At 37.1% G+C, this 20,879-nt stretch overlaps 2 protein-coding genes across 5 annotated transcripts; one reads left to right on the forward strand and one right to left on the reverse strand.

Annotated features, from left to right (window-relative positions):
- Positions 1–2: 2 nt before the first annotated feature.
- polr3k (polymerase (RNA) III (DNA directed) polypeptide K) lies at positions 3–2,777 on the reverse strand. The gene is made up of 3 exons (XM_066673615.1): positions 2,640–2,777; positions 2,474–2,561; positions 3–698 (listed from the first exon to the last, which is right to left on the reverse strand). Exons 1-3 carry the CDS (start codon positions 2,748–2,750, stop codon positions 571–573), a joined length of 327 nt encoding a protein of 108 aa, XP_066529712.1. The 5' UTR covers positions 2,751–2,777; the 3' UTR covers positions 3–570.
- Positions 2,668–19,010, forward strand: snrnp25 (small nuclear ribonucleoprotein 25). Of its 4 annotated transcripts, none has more exons than XM_066673611.1 (12): positions 2,668–2,807; positions 3,061–3,148; positions 4,654–4,904; positions 5,438–5,528; positions 6,474–6,579; positions 6,672–6,746; positions 8,783–8,848; positions 9,268–10,002; positions 10,791–10,916; positions 11,041–11,118; positions 14,472–14,619; positions 18,332–19,010. In XM_066673611.1, exons 3-7 carry the CDS (start codon positions 4,704–4,706, stop codon positions 8,838–8,840), a joined length of 531 nt encoding a protein of 176 aa, XP_066529708.1. In that variant the 5' UTR covers positions 2,668–2,807; positions 3,061–3,148; positions 4,654–4,703; the 3' UTR covers positions 8,841–8,848; positions 9,268–10,002; positions 10,791–10,916; positions 11,041–11,118; positions 14,472–14,619; positions 18,332–19,010. The 4 variants fall into 4 exon arrangements, with proteins under 4 accessions (XP_066529708.1, XP_066529710.1, XP_066529709.1 ...); XM_066673613.1 differs by having other exon boundaries at positions 9,306–10,002; XM_066673612.1 differs by having other exon boundaries at positions 8,783–8,844.
- The last annotated feature ends 1,869 nt before the right edge of the window (positions 19,011–20,879 follow it).

Consider the following 20,879-nt stretch of genomic DNA (forward strand, 5'->3'; position numbering starts at 1 on the left):
AAAACCCCAAACTTATTTCCTGAGTTGTCACTTTATTTGTTCAACTTAAAACCCAGTGGAAGCAATTTCACTACACAACCAAGAAGGCTGAAAAACAACTTTTTTATATCAAACCTGTTTCATCATTTTTATATCAAACCTGTTTCATCACCATCTTTTACATAAAGGTTTCACACAATTTTGCCATTTAATAAACAGGCCCAGAGAAACTCTCCAAAATTACTTCTGATTTGCAAAAAAAAAATTGTCCTGTCTTCTTTTAAAGTCCCCATTTTGGAGACACACAACCTTATTCTAACAACAACTACATAAACCAAAATAATCATGTATAAGCTTGGCTGTGTTTCTATATTCAGTTCAAAATAAGACTGTAGATTACGTTGAAAGAACTTGTTGCTTCTTGGTGCTACTTACGTTTTCAAATGACACATTCTCCCAGTATTCACTTGACACTATTAGGCACAATTCCCACAGAAGTTCCACCACAGAAGAGTAGGGTCTGTAAGTCTGTTATGGTGTTTCAAAATGCAATATCTATAAATAACCAATCTATGTAGAAATATCGTCTGCTCAGTCTCTCCAGCGATGGCCACATGCTTGACTGCAGCACTTGTAAAAAGTGGTCATTGGTTCATCAGCTGACCTGGTCTGGATCTGCATGAAATAAGCCCTCGGGTGCTCACACTTTGGACAAGGTTCTGAAAACAGGCAATAAGAAAAGTTATGGAACTGAAATGAAATTAAACGATAGGGGTTTGGGAATAAACTACACGACCAATCATTGTGTTCAGCCACTTGCCCAGGGTTTTTAACTGGGAGAATGTCCTCCCGTTGCCTTTATTGGCCAGCTGTCCCCTAGAGTTTGGCACTTTACTGTTAGGATGTGATAACATTAATTCATAAGAACATGAGTGAAAACAGACACTGATGTTGGATCCCAAAGCTAGTGGATCATGCTCCATTACAGTTTTATGGCCCTATCCTGGGGGCCTTTATAGCCTGCAAGCTTATGCTTGGAGTGGGGCGCGGTGACATTAGGCCCATCTGCATCTACTCCAACAAGCTATTTGAGTTTTGCTGACACCTCTGTCAGTAATGGGAGCAACTTAATGTACACTTTATTCACTCATTAGCACAGATATCTACACACCGTGGACATAAAGTATACTGCAAAACAACAGATAATTCACTCCACCTGGAGGAGCACATTGTTCATGTTCTTTTAAGCTCAAATCACTGCAGTAATCCTCTTGCTTCTGTGCTCTACCATGGTTAGTACCTTGTCCATATTTTATAATACATTTAAAGAGATTATGAACCCACTATTTTGAAATGGTTTAATGTACACCAGCAGATGTAAAGTCCCTATCTGCATTTGATGTTATTTTAGTCTCAATTCTACAGTCTTGCAATTATAAAGTACATTTTATAATTAATATAAAATGATAGACAATACATAAAAAATCTATGACATGATGCCATGTAACTGTTAAAATATATCATGGTTCTGCCTCCCTGATTCTCTGGCCAGAAAGCACTGCTGCATCATTGAACTAACCACAGATGTGAATCAATACGTAAAGAGAGACGTTAAATAAAAATTATTTAACAAAACAAAATAAACGAATAAATATAAATATGCAGAGTACAATTTGTATACTGTATAATATAATACAATAATTCCCCTAATGCTATCAAATGTAGTTCACCTTAAAATATAAAGACAACAGCAAATTATATTTTCTTTTTATAAAACTCCATTAAAATATTTAAGAGGCTTAAAACTTTTTCACAGTTTAATAAATCATTCTTTTGTTGAAAAAAAATGTTCAAGTCTGGGCCTTCGGTTCATGAATTTGTCCTTGTTTTAATAAATCATTACCTTGGCTTAATTAAAAGATCATTTTCAATGAAAATAACATTTTTGACCTCACTAACACTGTGTTTAAAGCCAGGACGAAGCATAAACAAAATGTCATTACTCTGCATTTCCAAAAGAAGCAGATTTATACAGACAAGGTTTCTAATGCCATAAATGCAAGAAACCAATCCTGTCAACTTGTTGGGTGGGGTGTTGAGCTGCAAGCTAATGTTGGAGGAGAGGGTGTGGACAGATGCATGGATTAATTTCATTTTCATGGACCTGGACCTATTTTGTTTCTTGGAAATATCTTCTAAATATGTAATTCTTATGAATATTGATAAGTTTAAAAACTTATTTCATGCCACAACTTAATTTATAAAAGCACCTAATTAAGTAGAGGTGGGTGTTGTGTGTGTGGCAATAACATACTTAACTAAAGAATTAATAAATTGCGAGTATATAATTATGGTAACGTTTCAATAAATCGAGAAACGGAAATAAAAACTAAAATAAATACCCCTCTCCTTCACTGACTTGGTTTGTTCAGTTTTGAGAACAGTACTGTACTGAAACTGTTTTATTTTTACAGTACTGTAACATTATTTATACCTGCTGTGGAGTCCACATTCTCCCAGGCAGCGGCGCCTCCGAGAACATCGTCCACCTCCTTCAGCTTCGGATATTTTCTGTTATTAACCTGAAAAACCCAAAGACATTTGAGTACACAGCCACCAATATAAGCTGAGTTCAATTACATGTCCAACAGCTTCCTCACCTTCCTGGTAATGTTGTGAACGTAAGGGCACGTGTTACAGGCGAATCTGTAACATTTCTGACCCTCCTCCACTATCAGCACGTTCCCGCAGGTCGGACAGAACAGCAGCATGTTGTCTACTCCTCAGAGGACAATATTACACTACTGCCACACACACAGGACCATCAGGTGGGTTTCTCTTTCCATCCGGCTGCTAGTCATCTGGAGCTAGGAGCTTTCGTCGCCATCATGGACTACAAAACTGTGCCCGAATAACAGGCTCGACAGGAAACCAACTATAAAAATGGAACATTCACGATTATCAAACATACATTTATTTTAATTAACAATTTGTAATGAAGTTTACATCGTGATACTTATATAATATGGTATGGAAGTATATTTTAATCTTTCATGTTTATTTTCTTTTTACATTTTCCAGGTTTGCGGACCCTGTGTGCTGTATGTTTTGCTCCCGCCCGGAACGGTAAAGGAGGGACCTTGCCGAGTGCTGTAGTTTTTTTTTACAGGTTTGTTGCGTTTACTTTTCATCTTCATTGGCGTTTTAGACCTGTTTATATATTTTGTGTTATATCTGATATTATTCATTAGTTTGTAAACACTGCGTCATTATATGAGCTTACTATGTGAGACAAAGTCTAACCTGGAAACTTCCTTAGGAACAATATTCCGTTATTAATCTCAATTAATTTAATTTCACACTTGAATCGTTTCTTAGCTCTTAATCGATCAGAACATAAAATGTACTCTTTAAACCCGTTAATGGCCGAGGGGTGTGAATTATGTTCTAAGGCAAAAAGTAAATTCTGCCGTTTTACTATTATCATCCTTTGGAAAAAAACTTCATTGTCGGATTTAAATAATAGATTAAATTCACTTTACACCTATCAGCTAAAACACGGAAAATTACCCCATTGTTTCTACACTCACTGTTTATTGATCAGCTTTATTAATAATATGTGCACTTTGTTGTTACACAATTAAAGCTGTAGTTCACCTGTTTCTCTGCGTGCCCAACCCCCCATTCACAATTTTCAGTGATCAGGACCCTCCAAAACGACCACATATCAGGTATGATTTGGGTGGTGGATCATTCTCAGCACTGCAGTAACACTGACTGGGTGGTGATGTTGTGCTGGTAAGAGTGGATCAGACACAGCAGTGCTCCTGGAGGTATTAAACACCTGTGTTCCTGCTGGACTATGAACTAACAGACAGTTTTGACTAGGGCTGGGCAATGAGTCAAAAAATTTATATAACATTGATATGATATAATTCCAGTGTTGATACGAACAGTAACAAAATCCACTGTAAAATTTCCAAGAACAAACAAGAAACATACATCAATACATTTTAAACTGTGTTTGTGGAACAGTGCCCTGTTGTTAACGTCAGTCAGTGACAGATGTTGTAAAGGATGTATATTGAAATATTGACAAAGGTGTTTAAAAATCATATCATTGTTTTGAAACATTTTTATATTGGGATATATATTGATATTGAATTGTTGTCTAATCCTACTTTTGACTAACATAAACAAGGCTGCAACAGGTGAATTACTAAATATACCTCCAAAAGTTATATCTACAAGTTTGGTGTGTCTTAGTGGATAGGGAGTGGGTACAGTGTACAATAACTTCAGCAGTTCTGCTGTACCTGATCCACTGATACCAGAGCAACACACTGTCAGTGCAGTGGTGAGAATGATCCACCTCCCGAATGGACGTCCTTGAAGAAAAGGTTGAAAGGAGGCTAACAAATTGCAGAGCAATATACGTATGCTAATTTTTAAGTACAAAACGCTCCTCTGTTGTAAATGGTGTTGATTAAATAGACAGTGAATGTAGATCAAGGTAATATTTTTTTGCCTGGTCTTTGTGTTGCTAAATGTAGACATTGAATCAATCTACATATCGGTTTGGCCTTACTGAAAATACTGAATCATAGCACATTAAACATCTCTCCCTACATTTCTAGTAAGTTATTTGAAAATAAATATTTTGTACTTCCTAAGATGGCAGGCCCAGAAGATTAATAACTTCGTCTGCTAAGTTATTGCGCAAAATGGATGAAGAACTAAAGGTTGAGACGCAAACAAAAAATGTTGATGTAGTAAAAGAAGGAAGCATTGAAGAAAATATCAAGCAGGAGGAACCAGAGGAGGAAGATGAGGAGGCATTGCCGCATTCTGAATTTTTGGATATCTTTGAAGAAGGACTGGCTATGATTGTACAGGACCCACTGCTGTGTGACCTGCCAATCCAGGTTTGGGATTTAGGTCAATTTTTTTAAGCATAGCATTTATCTAGAGATTTTGACCCTAAATTGTAGTCCCCACGTTCCAGTCAACAAGTAAACTATGTTTAACAAAATTACAGGTTTAGAAGGAATTTACAAGAAAAAAATAAAGCCTTAAAAGAGTTTTAGATATAATTTTAACCTTTCCCTTGATTCAATGTGCTTGTATCTATACATAATCAAATAGTCCTGCCATCTCCACTTACACCTTGCCTGCAACCTTGAAGCTTGAAAGCCATGCCTTGCAGGTTGATGGAATTGGTTCCTTTAACTTAATGACATAAGAAACTCTGATTGATAGATTACCTGTCTGAACTTGCATGTTTGAGACAGAAGAACTCTGCCTAGGCATTGACTGCTTATTTTACTCATGATGTCTTCTAATATAAAACACCACGTGGACATATTGACTAGGTTAAAGTCTTGATTTTATAAAGAGTAAAGAGGGTTTGTATTCAGTTTATTTTGCTTTATATTGTTATTCTCATCCTTTCTTGAAGGTCACTTTGGAAGAGGTAAACTCTCAGGTGGCACTGGAGTATGGTCAGGCCATGACTGTCCGTGTGTGTAAAGCTGATGGAGAAGTGATGCGTGAGTTCATTCTTTTAAAGGAATTAGACCCAGCTAGTAGAGATTTATGTCTGTTAAAATTACAATCGTTCAATTTGAATGCAGATGATATTGGCGTATTCATAATTGTTTGCAGCTGAAAATCTGAAAAACGAGTTGTCAAGTAATAATTGTAAAAGTGAAATTAATAAGATGAAGTACTGAGGTACATTCATTCATTCATTCATTCATTTATAAAGGACATTTATAAAGCCTATCTAGGTACCATTTCCAAATATATAAAATCTTTATAGCAATTTAAGAAATAACACCACACGTAATTCAAATTTACCAACAAATTCATTAAACCCTTTTTCGAAGGAAAGCAGGGAATAACCATTGCATTGTAGAAGCAGTAAATGAAAATAGAAAAATAGCTCTTGCTGCATAATGAAATATTTGACATGAATTGTATGTTATGTAGGTGTCTTGGGCATATTGCAGAAATGAATATTTGTAACATTGTATATGCTACATACTGGTTTGGGCACAAATATTATGCAATAATTTGTAATATGCTATATTGAATGCAGCCATTTTCACTTACGTCACCATTATTGTTGTTTTCATTTTTTTTACATGATCTGAACCAGCTCGTCTTTACACAGACAGTTCTGTAATGGACCCATCATTTCATTTTCACCAGTTGAAAAATTCAACATTTTTATAAATGTAACTTTCACTGTCATTTTGGAAACACATTGTTATTAGTATATGTAGAAGTATTATTTGGGTAATGCCTATTATGGCAGTAAAAAATATATGGGAGCTATACTTCCCATAGCACTGTGCTGATAGATAAACAAGATACAAGACAGAGCTTGAATGCTTGTTATAGTTAAACATTTAAAAGTGTTATGTTAAAGAATCAATTGGTAAATGTAATGTATGCAGTATAAAAATGGATTGGGTTTATCTTTGCCTCAGCCATTGTGGTGGTGCAGTCTGCCACTGTGCTGGATCTGAAGAAGGCCATTCAGCGCTACATGGAGCTGAAGCAGCAGCGTGAAGGCGGTGTGAAACACATTAGCTGGTAAAAGGAATTCTGTTATTTGCTTTAAAGAAATGTAAGATGTATTATTAGAATATATGTTCTCGTTTGCAACATCTATTTTTTTCTTAAAGGACATACGTGTGGCGAACATTTTGCTTGGCTTTTAATGGTGAAAGACTTGAGGATGACAAAAGGAAATTGAAAGAGTAAGTACAAATTATAAGCACGTCACGAGAGCAGCTGGTGTTTGTTAAAGACCAAATGGAAACACATGGACATTTGTAAATAGGAAATTCACACCAGATGACAAGAATATTGTGCACTTATAGGTTTTTATGATTTTGTAAAAGCACTGTTTCATGAAGTGCTCTGTTGTAATACCTTTATTTGTATGCCGTCCTTGGGTGTATAAGATTTGGTCAGGTCTAACTGCCTGGCGTTTGTTGTCCCTTTACCTTCCCAAAACTACTTTCCTTGCAAAATATTTGTCCTCTAGGGCCAGGGTCATGAATGAGGAGTCCAGACCCAGACACTGTCCTATCCAGACCTAGACCTGTAACTGATAAACTATTAAGAGCTGTTTAACTTTTAAATTATAAATTAGCAGACTAACTGTATGTGTTTCTGCATATCACACGTGAGGCTAATCAGCCAATCAGGGCTGTGCATTATGATGAGAACTGTGACTCCAATAAGTGACACACACAGGGCAGCGCTCCAGACACCACTGTTCTGGTGCCATAATAGCTCTTTTGGGACACTTTCAGGATGACACTGTTGTCTGAGTTAAAACCAGAAACTTAAAAAATAAGGGAATGATTATGGGTTGAAATTCTCATAATGCTGAACATGGATTCCCGTCCTTTGGTATAAAGAGCTAATCAGCTTGTTGTTAATGGATAAAGCCCCACCCTCCAGCAATAAGAACCAATCAGATTGCTGGTTATGTAAAGCAGTAAGTCAACTGCAACTACAAGTCATTAGAGACATTATATACATACACATTTAAAAAAAAATCATTGTTCATTCATTCATTCATTCATTCATTATCTGTAACCGCTTATCCAATTCAGGATCGCGGTGGGTCCAGAGCCTACCTGGAATCATTGGGCGCAAGGTGGGAATACACCCTGGAGGGGGCGCCAGTCCTTCACAGGGCAACACAGACACACACACATTCACTCACACCTACGGACACTTTTGAGTCGCCAATCTACCTACCAACGTGTGTTTTTGGACCGTGGGAGAAAACCGGAGCACCCGGAGGAAACCCACGCAGACACAGGGAGAACACACCAACTCCTCACAGACAGTCAACCGGAGTGGGACTTGAATCCACAACCTCTATATATATATATATATATATATATAGTGATAATTGTTTTATTTGTAAAATTGGCTTGAAATGAGAAAGGGACATTTTATTTAGAGTTTTTATATGTTATTTATAATATATTTAAATTCTTATTATAATGAAATTTAAAGGGTAATTTGAGTTGAAAGGTTGTTGTTATCTACATAAAATGTTGCTATAACTACAAGGCTACTTTAATATGCAGGATATGTCACCAATCATAATGCAGGTTGTGCATTATATTCTGGACCTTGGCTTTAGAAGATTTTCTCTAACTGGACTGTCATGATATTTAATTAATTACCCCTACCCTAGGGTTTCATCTGTGTAACTTTGGATACTTTCCTTTTTTAAATTAGGAAAAGGATGTGAACTTTTACTGAAGAATTGTTCAAATTTTAACCTATTTATTTCAGAATCCAAGCATGTAAAAATTAAACCATCTGATATTCAGCTACCTTATGGTGCTCCCACTGTGAGAAATATCCATTTAAATTATATTCATATAGCTTGTATCATGTTCTTAGAAAAACATTAAATGAAACGGAATGCTCTTGAGAAACCACACACACACCTTATTACACCATGCCAAGACCAAGAGTCTGACAGAAGGGTATTTGTTCACATCAGTTGAGATGTGGAGTATTGGAGTAATAACATCCAATGCCTTTGGAGTGAGAGTGGAGTTCTGAACCATAACTAGCAATCCAACATCAGCACCTGACCTTATTATGGTTTATCATGAAATCCAGAAGCAGAACCTCAATCAGAGTTCCTTTAAACTTTAAAACTCCTATAAAAGTGGAATGTATGCAGATCTTTATATCTCTAGATTAATTATTCCAGAATATCAGGTTATTTATTTGTGCACTGTATATTTTCTTACAGCTATGGAATCAGGAACAGAGATGATGTGACCTTTATGAAGAAACTGGGGAAGAAATGAGAAGGCAGGTGTGTGGGTGTGTGTGTGTGTGTGTGTGTGTGTGTGTGATCAGTTTCAGATGTTTAATTAGCTCAAGTGTCAATTATATAACGATTTATGTATTTGCAGCATTCAAAATGTTTTTTTCTAAGAGGGATAGAGAGCTTTTGTTTTCTTATGTGGGTACTCATAACATTTGCATGAAGATGCAAATGAAAGAAAAAAAAAACTGTGTGCCAAACAGAAAGAAATGTGAAATTTAATCTTGTGTCAATCAGTATATTGAATTCTAGTGTTTCTCAGCCAGAAAGGAGTATGACATTATTTGTTTATGGGTCAAATTGCATTACTCAATCCTTATATTAAGGAAGCAGTGTTAACATGTCTGAGTTTTAATTTGGTTGTTCTGCTATGTTTGTATTTATTTTTGGGCTTTTTTAATATATAGATCCCTTAATCTACTTGTGATGACTATCTGGATTCCAGGAGGATGGATCTAGGGAAATGCAGACTGCTGTTCAACCACAGGATTTAAATATGGGTTCCTGATGCTTTGAAATGTTTCATTTCCTTGCTGAACATAAAACACTCCTGTTTCGTGGACTACAGGCAGCATCAGGGACTTTGGACTATAATAGTGCTTCATGCTCTGATCATACTATTTTAAGCGGACATTTTTGTTATGACTGTTTACGTATTGTTTTATTTGGACTGAACTCTTGTATGGCTCATTTGGAGGTTCACAGGCTGAGTATTCAGGTTTTGTGAATTTAACAGCTTCTTTGCATTAAAACATATTTAGTTCATGCTTTGTATATTATTTGTTTCTTTAACTCTAAACATTAAAGTGCCATAAGCTTTTGTCAGGCATGAATCTGCCTCTGTCTAAGACTGTTTCAGTGTCTTGATCACTGACTTCTTGGCACTTAATCCACAAGACCATATGTAAGCAAAATACGCTACAAGGATTGGAAGAGTGAGAAGGGTAGGACGGCTGGATAGAGGGAACTGTTCTTATTTTCCCCAGCGATCATCATGGCCACAACATCAACAGACAAGCAACTTGAAAAAATCTGCTCAGAACTACAAGAGCTGTCTTTACGCAGACAGCAGCTCAATCACAGAATGAATTTATTAGAGATGCTGAAGGAGTTCAGGCAAAATGCTGGCTTCACTGAAGAAGGTGAGTGTGACATAAACTGGTGACACGTTATGTTTAGGCCAAACCATAAGCAGCTGATTCTTCAGTTCATTTGAGTGTATGATTAAAAACCAGTTTAGGAATGCACTATAAATGTAGTTAGACAATGTTTTTTTTTTTTATAAAGTTTTCTCCTACATTACTGACTAATTGATATTAACATGTAATAATTTACAATTAATCTTGCAAACACATTGGTGTACCAGTCAAGTTGAATTTACATAGTATATGAATTATTATTATTATTATAAAAATATTTCTAATTTATATTTATACAAATATAGTTTGTGAAAATATATCATGCTGTTTACACAGTGTTAAACCTTCAATACAAACACCCAGTGAGTTAAAAATATGCTTGATACATGGTTTTGTTCTGACAGAGACAAATTACTACCATGTTATTTTCTATAATATAGAATGTATTTATATAAATTAATATATATTTATTTACATGTTTTTATTTTTTGATTAATATATCAAATAATGCCTTTTTAATTATACTTGCTACTGAAAGAGTCCTATTAGTCTTGAACAAGTTTTTAACATTTAATAATTTTTTTTTATTACAATCTCATTTAATATATATTTATAACATTTAATTGCTTGTTTAAAATGTTACATTAATTGTTAATAAGCCCACCTTAAAATAAAATTTTCAAGCCAAGTTGAAATAATCATTTAAAAAAATCATCCTGAGACTGTAGGAGATATAATAGCTGTGGAGTCTGAGTTGGTTTATTAAGTTTGAACACTGTTAATGTTGGCAGTGATGGACTCCAGTGAAGAAGAGGAAAGTGAAAAGATTGCGGAGGAACTCAAGAACCTTACAAACAGAAAGAAAGAACTACAAAGAAAGAAAGATGAACTTGAAGGCAATCAAACATATATTGCAGGTATTGCATGCTTTCTTCTTCTTTATGCTTGTATAAGTATAAATATCTCTAGTGTTCCTTCTGCTCAGCTTTACCAATGATTTTAAATCATGCTGCATGCTCTTGTCTTGTATGTGTCTTATAGATGATATCAACAAAGATGGATGTGACTCGCCCACAGTTAATCAAATCTTTTTTGTGGAAACCCCACCTCCTTTCCCAGGTTAGCTCACCTCAGTTTATTGTGTAATTACCTTCAACAGTGTCTTAGCGGTGTAGCATGATCACTTGAGGGGGCACAACAGGTAGTATTGCTGTCACACAGCTCCAGGTCTTTTAATTTAAATATAAAATATTTAAATAATAGGGCACCATGGTGGTGCAGCAGGTAGTGTCGCAGTCACACAGCTCCAGGGACCTGGAGGTTGTGGGTTCGAGTCCCGCTCCGGGTGACTGTCTGTGAGGAGTTGGTGTGTTCTCCCTGTGTCTGCGTGGGTTTCCTCCGGGTGATCCGGTTTCCTCCCACGGTGCAGAAACACACGTTGGTAGGTGGATAGGCGACTCAAAAGTGTCCATAGGTGTGTGTGAGTGTGTGTGTGTGAATGTGTGATTGGGTGTTGCCGTTTGAAGGACTATGCTCCCTCCAGGGTGTGTGCCTGCCTTGTGCCCAGTGATTCCAGGCAGACTCCAGACCCACCATGACCCTGAACTGAATAAGCTGTTACAGACGTTACAGACAGAATTAATGACTGAATACTACACCTAGACAGTAATTACACATTATTTCAATTGGGAAACATGAACCGAGCTGACAACAATGATTATAGACAGACAATACACTATGTGAGTGTAGAAACTTTGACTTACACTGTGCCCTACAGAGGGTATAGAGAGACATTTGAGATTTGGCCTCGGCTTTGTGCGGCATGGGAACATCACTCACTGATCATCTCACATTCTCAGAAAAGGAGAATGACTTTATTAAACTTAAAGCCAAGTTAGAGAAATAATTTAGCAAGACAGTAATGATAAAACATTTTCTTCCAATATTCTGTTACACCCTCTGAGCACAGTGACAGCAGGATCAGACTATTTACTCTGTAAACAGGGGTAGCCAAAAATATCACGTGACTGCAGCCCATGGATACAAGCAGTGCTTTTAGCTTTTTAATTCTTCATTTAACCTTAAGGGAGAGCTTTCCATGGCATTGTGTGGAAGCACCTGTAAAAATCTGTAAAAAAACCAAACACCTTAAATGGCACAGGCACCAAAAAGTACCTGCTGCACATTTAGATTACGGTGGAGCGAGAATATTTGAATATGAAGCTGGCCACATCTTCCCATTTTTGGGCTTTCTTTATTTACTTTCCACTGAGTAATAATTTTCTTGAATTTTTTGGATTCCATATTTCAGCATGGGCGGCACGGTGGCGCAGCAGGTAGTGTCGCAGTCACACAGCTCCAGGGGCCTGGAGGTTGGGGGTTCGATTCCCGCTCCGGGTGACTGTCTGTGAGGAGTTGGTGTGTTCTCCCCGTGTCCGCGTGGGTTTCCTCCGGGTGCTCCGGTTTCCTCCCACAGTCCAAAAACACACGTTGCAGGTGGATTGGCGACTCGAAAGGTATGAGTGTGTGAGTGAATGTGTGTGTGTCTGTGTTGCCCTGTGAAGGACTGGCACCCCCTCCAGGGTGTATTCCCGCCTTGCGCCCAATGATTCCAGGTAGGCTCTGGACCCCCCGCGACCCTAAATTGGATAAGCGGTACAGATAATGGATGGATGGATGGATGGATATTTCAGCATCTATCATAAATAATTTTGTATAAATATTCAGAGCGTCTGGAAATATCTCAGTGTAAGGCAAGACAAGAACCACTGCTGAATGCATACATTAATACTATGTAGAAAGGCCATGTTTTCTCAGGGCCCAAGCTCAAATCTCATCTCAATTAAATGATCAGAAGGACAGTGGGAATGTTTGCTGTATTCAGATGAGTCCATATTTCAACTTGTTTTTGGGAAAACATAAATGGCAAAAGTAGAAATATTAGAATTAGAAATATTAGTGTAATTGGTTACCAAATGATTAAAACAAAAAGTGAAATTAAAAGAAAAGATGATGCAAAACAGTGGTAAAACATGCCTCTGTCCCAATATTTGGAGCATGTTTCAGGTGTCAAATTTAAGGTTTATTTAGATTTACAAAAAAATAATAAAGTTGTCCAAACTATTCCAGAAATTGGTTTCCTAAACAGGCCTTTCATGACACATGATATAAGCCTGTATCAGCATCATCTACAATGCCTTTTCCCAGTTACATAAGTTCTCACAAAACCAAAGCAGACTTTAAAGGAGCTGTGGGAATTGTGAGAATTGTGAGTTTATGCAGATTTGTATCAGTTGTCATGAAAGACTTATGTAGGTGCTATGTAGCTTTATAAACAATGACCGACAGTAAAGAAATGAATCGTGCAAACACACTCTGAATTATAATAGAGAAAATAGCTGTAGGTCTCAGACATCATGCAGTCAATGAACACACCTTTGCAACCAAATAATAAACCATAGTGATGGGAATTTCGGCTCTTTTTGGGGAGCCGGCTCTTTTGGCTCGGCTCTTCGTAAAGAGCCGGCTCTTTCAGCTCCTAAATGGCTTTGTTTTACCACTTATTTCCACTGGTACAGAACAATATTACCTATATTTTACATACATTACATACATTTTACTATATGGACAAAACATTATTGTTCAATATTAAAAATAATAAATAGTGTTGCAATGGCCAATTGTTTTTATGGCTGTCTTGTAATAACTCACTGCACTCACACATTCAATTGTATAAATAACTGGATTTTTATTTAAACACCTTAATAAAAAAATCACTTGTAAACTCTGAAATATAGCCAATGGAACACAAAATGTAGGTATTACAAAATAGCTTATTAAATTAAATAATCATCAATTTCTGGGTAATAAAATAAACAAATACTCTGCAAAGTGCAAAACAGCAGCATTCAATGGTAGTGATTAAAACAACCGCAACTGTCAACAAACATTTAACTGATTTAACATTTTCTTCAACTATTTTTTGGAAGGCAGATTGGCATTCAGGAAAACCAAGTGTCTCAGCTTGGAGGGTTGGAGGATTGGAGCTTGCTTGTTGTTCTGATTGGTTGAATGACAAGCCTTAGAAAAAAATGGCTCGGTCTTAGACGGGAACCGGCTCTCATCGTTCACTTACAAGAGCCGGCTCTTTGAACCGGTTCGTTCGCGACCGACACATCACAAATAAACCACATATGTGGGCTCCTGACCGTTGAAGAACAGTGTGAAGGGTTAACAAAGGGCTAACAAAGTATGCAGAGCAATAGATTTAGCACAATGCTCCTGTGTAGTCAGTGGACTGAGTGAATAAAGAGGGAGTATAGAAAATGTAGAAGTGAGAGGGGATTATGTGGTGTGGTGATTTGAGATTTAGAGATTCATATTGTTCTGTTTCAAAAAACAGCAGATGTATATTACTGTTGATGCTACAAAGTTAAACGCAGTGCCTGTCCATCTGTGTGTTTGTTATTCAGCTCCTCAAGTGGTTCTGGACATAGAAAAACTGCCCCCTCGTCCCTCTCCAACACAATGTCCTTACTGTCAGCAATACATCACAACAGAGACCAGCACAGTCACTGGAAACACAGCTTGGCTTGTGTGTTTAGTCTGCACTTTCGTAGGGTGAGTGAAATACCTGATATATCAGTTTGAAAAAGACATTTACATTTATGTAAAAAAAAACAAAAAAAAACTGAAAGGGGCAATTCTGATGTTAAACGTGTAGCTTAATGTAGAGATAGGAGTCTTGCCCAGGAACTGAAGCTGGAATGGAACTGTACCAAAGAAAGCAACTTGTCTTACCATCGGTTACACTACACTACATCAACTGCGTGTTTGGCATTTCACAGACTGTTTTATCTATACATCTGTTCATGACTTTACATCCCCTGGCAAATATTATCTGCACATTTACTCTGAGCAAATAAGTAAGTGACATATACGAAAGTTTTATATATACATACATACAGGGGTTGGACAATGAAACTGAAACACCTGTCATTTTAGTGTGGGAGGTTTCATGGCTAAATTGGAGCAGCCTGGTGGCCAATCTTTATTAATTGCACATTGCAGCAGTAAGACCATGTGCATCCAATGGTTCAAACATTGTATCCTGAAGGCGGTGCCGTGTATCAGGACGACAATGCACCAATACACACAGCAAGACTGGTGAAAGATTAGTTTGATGAACATGAAAGTGAAGTTGAACATCTCGCACGGCCTGCACAGTCACCAGATCTAAATATTATTGAGCCACTTTGGGGTGTTTTGGAGGAGCGAGTCAGGAAACGTTTTCCTCCACCAGCATCACGTAGTGACCTGGCCACTATCCTGCAAGAAGAATGGTTTAATATCCCTCTGACCACTGTGCAGGACTTGTTTATGTCATTCCCAAGACGAACTGATGCTGTATTGGCTGCAAAAGGAGGCCCTACACCATATTAATAAATTATTGTGGTCTAAAACCTGGTGTTTCAGTTTCATTGTCCAACACCTGTATATGAACATTTTAGCTGTGAGAACCAACACAATAAATGAAGTTACTTAATATAATGACATTTTTTTCCAAGTCAAGAAGAGGAATATATTATGGCAACACGCAGTGATATAGAATCATCAAAGGAAAAAAATTTACTTTGTTTCTTCCTCTTTGGCTTTTCCAAATTTTACTGTTTAGGATTTGCACCAGAGCAACAAGGCTAATGTAGATAATACATAAAACTGACTGGGTACTTGGTACATTGTCCTTAATAATCTACTAAATCAGGAAGGTATTCTATTACAGTACATAATGTAGTAACATGCTGACACGTTTAAAAAGGTGGGACTAATAAAAATGTCAAAACATTTTAGAAGATAACTTTTCGTTGTCACATGGACAATATTCAGACTCATTTTCCAGAAATGTTGAGGCCCTGAGTAAATAAAAACAGAATGCAATGATGTGCAAATCATTTTAACCCTATATTTAATTAAGGATAGAGCAAATCAATATTTCAAATTGTATTGTTTTTTTTAAAAATTATTTGCCCATTTTGAATTTGCTGTCAGCAACATGTTCCAAAAAAGTTGGGAGAAGAGCAAAAAAACTGGTAAAATTGTGTAATGTTATATAAAAAAAAAAAATCAAAGAAGTTAATTGTCAATAGGTGTGAGACACGATTGGATTTAAAAATAGCATCTCAGAGGTTGAGGGGTTCACTGCATGAGCAAACAGTGAAATAATTCAAGGTTAATGTTTATCAGCTTATAATAGTAAAGAACTTGGTGATTTTGTGATCTACAGAATATTATATTATTATTATTAAATATTTTGGCTCCCAAATGCTTATAAAGAGTTGTTAAAAAAAAGAGGTGATTCAACACAATGGTAAATATGTCCCTGTTCCCACTTTTTGGCAATGTGTTGCTGGCTTCAAATCCAAATATATATAAGGATAAATTTGTCTATGTCAACATTAAAAATTTTGTCTTTAATTTAAATATAAAATGATGGTGCAGCAGGTAGTGTCGCAGTTGCACAGCTCCAGGGACCTGGAGGTTGTGAATTCTAGTCCCACGCCGGGTGACTATCTGTGAGGAGTTTTGTGTGTTCTCCCTGTGTCAGCGTGGGTTTCTGCCGAGTGCTTTGGGTTTCCTGCCATGGTCCAAAAACATGTTGGTAGGTGAATTGGCAACTTAAAAGTGTCCATGGGTATGTGTGTGTGAGTGTGTGTCGCCCTGTGAAGGACTGGCGCCCCCTCCAGGGTGTGATCCTGTCTTGCGCCCAGTGATTCCGGGTAGGCTCCGGACCCAAAAGTCACTTTTCATTTTAAATATATTTCCGGAGCCTGAATGGTCAGTGGAACACAGAGAATAGACAGTGAGTGTAGAAACAAAGCGGGAGTCATAATGTTACGATTATGACTTATGTTTTCTTTTCTTTTCTTTTTCATTTGATGAAACAGAATGTATGCACCAAAGATGAAGTGATTAATATTCTGCACCATTTCTATCATTATTTAAATAGAAGTAGATTTGTGGCACGTTAAGGCCTTTGTACAAAATTTTCTTTAAAGATTTAATGGTAACAATTCTGTTGAAGCCTGTGTTCAGATGAATCATTAATGGATTGATCAGTGCATCAAAGAAGCCATTTGCTGTGTTATGTTTGAGTGTGCCTGCTACATGCAGTGCTCTGATTTATAAAAGAAATATTATACAGCAATTGATGATTCTTTTAATATTTTATTTATCCATTTATTTATTTTTAATTCATGGGATACCCATTCCAAATATATTCTTCAAAAATATGGAAAATGTAACTATTTTCTGATTACTGCCTTTTGTTTTTCAAATGTAACTATAGGCCAAATAGTATGAATATGTTTCAGATATTTGTAATGTTAGATTTGAGCATTTATATACGTGTATAGGACGTTTATAAGCACGTCCAGATTGTTTTATTTTATTTTTTTTACACTTAAAGGTTTACATTTTGAAACTTTTGTTTATGAAAAATGCATTTGACAATGATTGCAACTGAAGACTTGCCAGCAGTTTCCTAAAAACATTCTAATAAAACAAACAAACAAAAACAAAAATATTTTATTAGTGATGGCCATTATAGGTCTTCATTGATACGTTTTGTTCTGATCTTCATGGTTTGTGGTTTGATGGAACAGGAAGCAGGACAAGCAGCTCTTGTTTCTGATTGGTTTCAAGAAATGTAAACTGTGTTATCTAAATCCCTTGGAAGCCATGTTTATTCTGGTTGTGTACCAAGTTAGTGCATAGCAACACAAGCAGGATCACAGGTTCAGGAAGGTCACTGACACCATCGAAGGATACATTTACATATTTCGTGTATGCAAAAACTAGAAACTTTAGCCCCTTAGAAGGCCTTTTCATGAACAATAAGGGCCATTAAGTTATGAGAAACACTTGTGTCTGCATCAGTAGTCTGGGGTGTGCCATGTGTGTGATATGGATTTAGCACTTTACTTCACTGGGAATGGGGAGGGGGATTTACTTTTATTTTTTCAAAAGATTAAACTGCATTTCTAGGTACCTATAAATGATGTGTGTTTAAAAAAGGTCCAAATGTAGTTTGGTGAAATAAATGAATAATATATAATACATATTACCTTTAATATTAGCCAGTGCTGTTTTGAGCTATACAATACACTCTTGTCCAACTCTGGAAGCCAATAAAAATATCTGTAGCTAAGAGACGATTATCAATTTATGGCACTTGGGTTGTTAAATGGTATTGATTAAGGTTGTCTTCTAGGGATGCTTGCTGTGTGCAGAAGCGTTGTCTTATCTTCTGGTCTCATTGTTAATCCCTCTTTAGCTGCATAGCTGGCTGCTGCCTCCTCCCGTTCTGCACAAAGTCCTTCAAAGACGTCATTCACAAGTGTCCCAAGTGTCGCAGTCATATTCACACGTGTAAAAAGCTCTGAGGGCTGGAAGAGAGGATCCTCCTGGAGAAGAGAATCTGAAGAGGGAAATTGTCATCGTCCAGACGTCTGAGCTGCTCACAAGGACGTGAGGAGCAACAAAAGACTAAAACGTATGACGATTTGTGGATAAACGTTCCGCTGCCCTCTCTGAAAGAGACATAGCCTCAGTAAGTCGAGGCAGACTTTTAAAGCACAAATGTTTAGTTCCCACACCTACCATGTCTGTGCTTACCTGTGTTCTCTTACTTCCCAATAGGGAATAGATAGTTATTCCAAGTATGTTTCACAGCATCCAAGACTTTTTTTTAATGAAACTCTATAAATAATTCCATTCAAGACTCCAGTACACAAATATTTTAATGACACAAAAAGCTGTATATACAAGATGTTTATGTACAAACAACTTCAATCATTTATTTACAGTTGTGCTGTCTGTGTGCTGCACTTGTATAAAATGCAATATATATATATATTTACAATGTGAAAAGAAAAATAGTCTACCAGAATAGAAAGTCCACCAGCTCAGACTTTCATGGCCAAGATCATGGGAGAAAAAAAAAAATGTTCCCTATTGTCCCTGTCTTCCAGCGTGGCTAGTTTTTGCACATGTTTGGATATATACTCACTCCTAATGAAATATTCAATTAATATTAGCTCTTTACAGCAATTTAAATTTCAGCTCATGTTTATTGCAAATGTGACCCCAAGGGCAGTGTTTATTATTGCATTTAAACATACGTCTTGGGACTCTGAATTATTGGTTAACGTGGACCTGTTTACACTTGGCATTAACATCTGATCATTATCCAGCTTCTGCAACAAGACACTGATCCTATTTTCCAGCACAGTATTTCTGGATTGGTAGACGAAGGCAGAGCTACATCAAACCAGGCCGTGGATGTTGACAAACTGAAAAGCATTTATACTCACGCTCTGATTCACTAACAACATGTAGATGTGATCACGACCTACACATACTGATCACAACATGTGCTCAACTACCTTTGGATCAGGAGCTAGAGCTCAACTCAATTTGATCCAAAAACACGGTTAAACTTTTAAATGTGTATTTGGACCACATTCAGGACACACTGTAAAGCCAAGTGTGAACATGGCCTTGAAGAGAACTTGTAATGAGATCTTAAAGCCTTGACCATGAATCAGCTGGTTTTGTTTATATCAAACATCTGCTTTGTCCGAGCAAAATTATACACCTCAGAGTGATGCTTCTGTATCCATATAAATATCTTCTTCTGGAAGTGGTTTACATCTTGTCAGTGTTACATTCTGCTAAATGCATTCGTTCTGAGGACTCTTTGACCCTTCTTTGTTTCTATTCTTTAGAAACTTTATTGATACATTTCTTCAAAATTATTCCTTTTGAAAAGCTTTACGTTTTCTTTAAATGAACCTATTTAATGACTGAATGTGGAAGCAAGAACTTCATACGAATCCTTGAGGATGGGGCCATCTTTAGCCAGAGGCTGAGTTTGATCTCTTTAGTGAGAGAACGCTTCATTCAGTCTGTTACATTCTTTTGTCTGAGGGTGTAGTAAAGAGTGAACTGATTGTCAGTAAGTGTACTTTAGTCTTAGGTAAAGTGCTACATTTTTGGCACGACTTGTAAAGAAACCCCGGGGCTGTTTCAGTGAGACCGATAAGCTGCCTTTGCTTTCAGACTGCGGCCAATTCAAGGCAAAGCTGCGCAGACGGCCGCCAAGCCAAATCAAAACTAAATCCTGAATTACACAGTGTTTCTGGAAAAGAACAGTCCGGCTCATTCAGCTAACACTTCTCAGCAGAGCCAGTAGGTGGCACCATAGTAGTAGTAGGTGGCCACCGTTTTCAAAAGACGAGCATATAAAGGCTTTGGTCTTTGTAGAATATCAAGGTTTGGTGACGTCTGTGTTAGAGGGAAAGGCCATTTTTATGTTCAACACGTTTCATTCATTCATGTTCTGTAACCCCTTCATCCTGATCAGGGTTGGGTGGGTCTGGATCACTGGGTGAAGTGACTCCGTGTTCAGGGCAGATCCAAGTCCATTGTAGATATTTGACACATTCACACACCTCTCTCTTACTCAAGTCACATTCGATTGTAAGCAGCACCAGAGACGCTTTAAAAGTGAGAGATGGGGCACTGGTTAAACACAGGGAAGGCTGGGAATGCTCAACATTGGGAGCAGTCCTGCCCTTCAGTTAAGTGGGCTAATCCAATTGCAGGGGAAACAATAGGTTGTCGTTTATTTGTGTAAAAAAGATGACCAGCTATTTAAAAAAATGTATTGTGGCATTTCGATTAGTTCACATGTCTGTTCAAAGATTTAGGCGCCTGGTGTAAGTAACAGACCCGGAGGCAGTTTTCCAAACACATTTTAGTGTGAGAGCATCTTAACAGGGAGAGAAAGTGTTCAGTGTGATGCTCACTCTACCACTTAA

The sequence above is a fragment of the Hoplias malabaricus genome, chromosome 6, assembly GCF_029633855.1.
Source record: "Hoplias malabaricus isolate fHopMal1 chromosome 6, fHopMal1.hap1, whole genome shotgun sequence".
Lineage (NCBI taxonomy): Eukaryota > Metazoa > Chordata > Actinopteri > Characiformes > Erythrinidae > Hoplias > Hoplias malabaricus.

Excerpts from the sequence above, each read along its gene's own strand:
- snrnp25 (XM_066673610.1), top strand. The coding sequence starts at position 9,855 with ATGGCCACAACATCAACAGACAAGCAACTTGAAAAAATCTGCTCAGAA. Across the intron at positions 10,917-11,040 it reads CAATCAAACATATATTGCAG|ATGATATCAACAAAGATGGA; the intron begins GTATTGCATGCT and ends TGTGTCTTATAG. Across the intron at positions 14,620-18,331 it reads TTAGTCTGCACTTTCGTAGG|CTGCATAGCTGGCTGCTGCC; the intron begins GTGAGTGAAATA and ends ATCCCTCTTTAG.
- polr3k (XM_066673615.1), bottom strand. The coding sequence starts at position 2,750 with ATGCTGCTGTTCTGTCCGACCTGCGGGAACGTGCTGATAGTGGAGGAG. Across the intron at positions 2,562-2,639 it reads TTCACAACATTACCAGGAAG|GTTAATAACAGAAAATATCC; the intron begins GTGAGGAAGCTG and ends TGGGTTTTTCAG. Across the intron at positions 699-2,473 it reads GAATGTGGACTCCACAGCAG|AACCTTGTCCAAAGTGTGAG; the intron begins GTATAAATAATG and ends GCCTGTTTTCAG.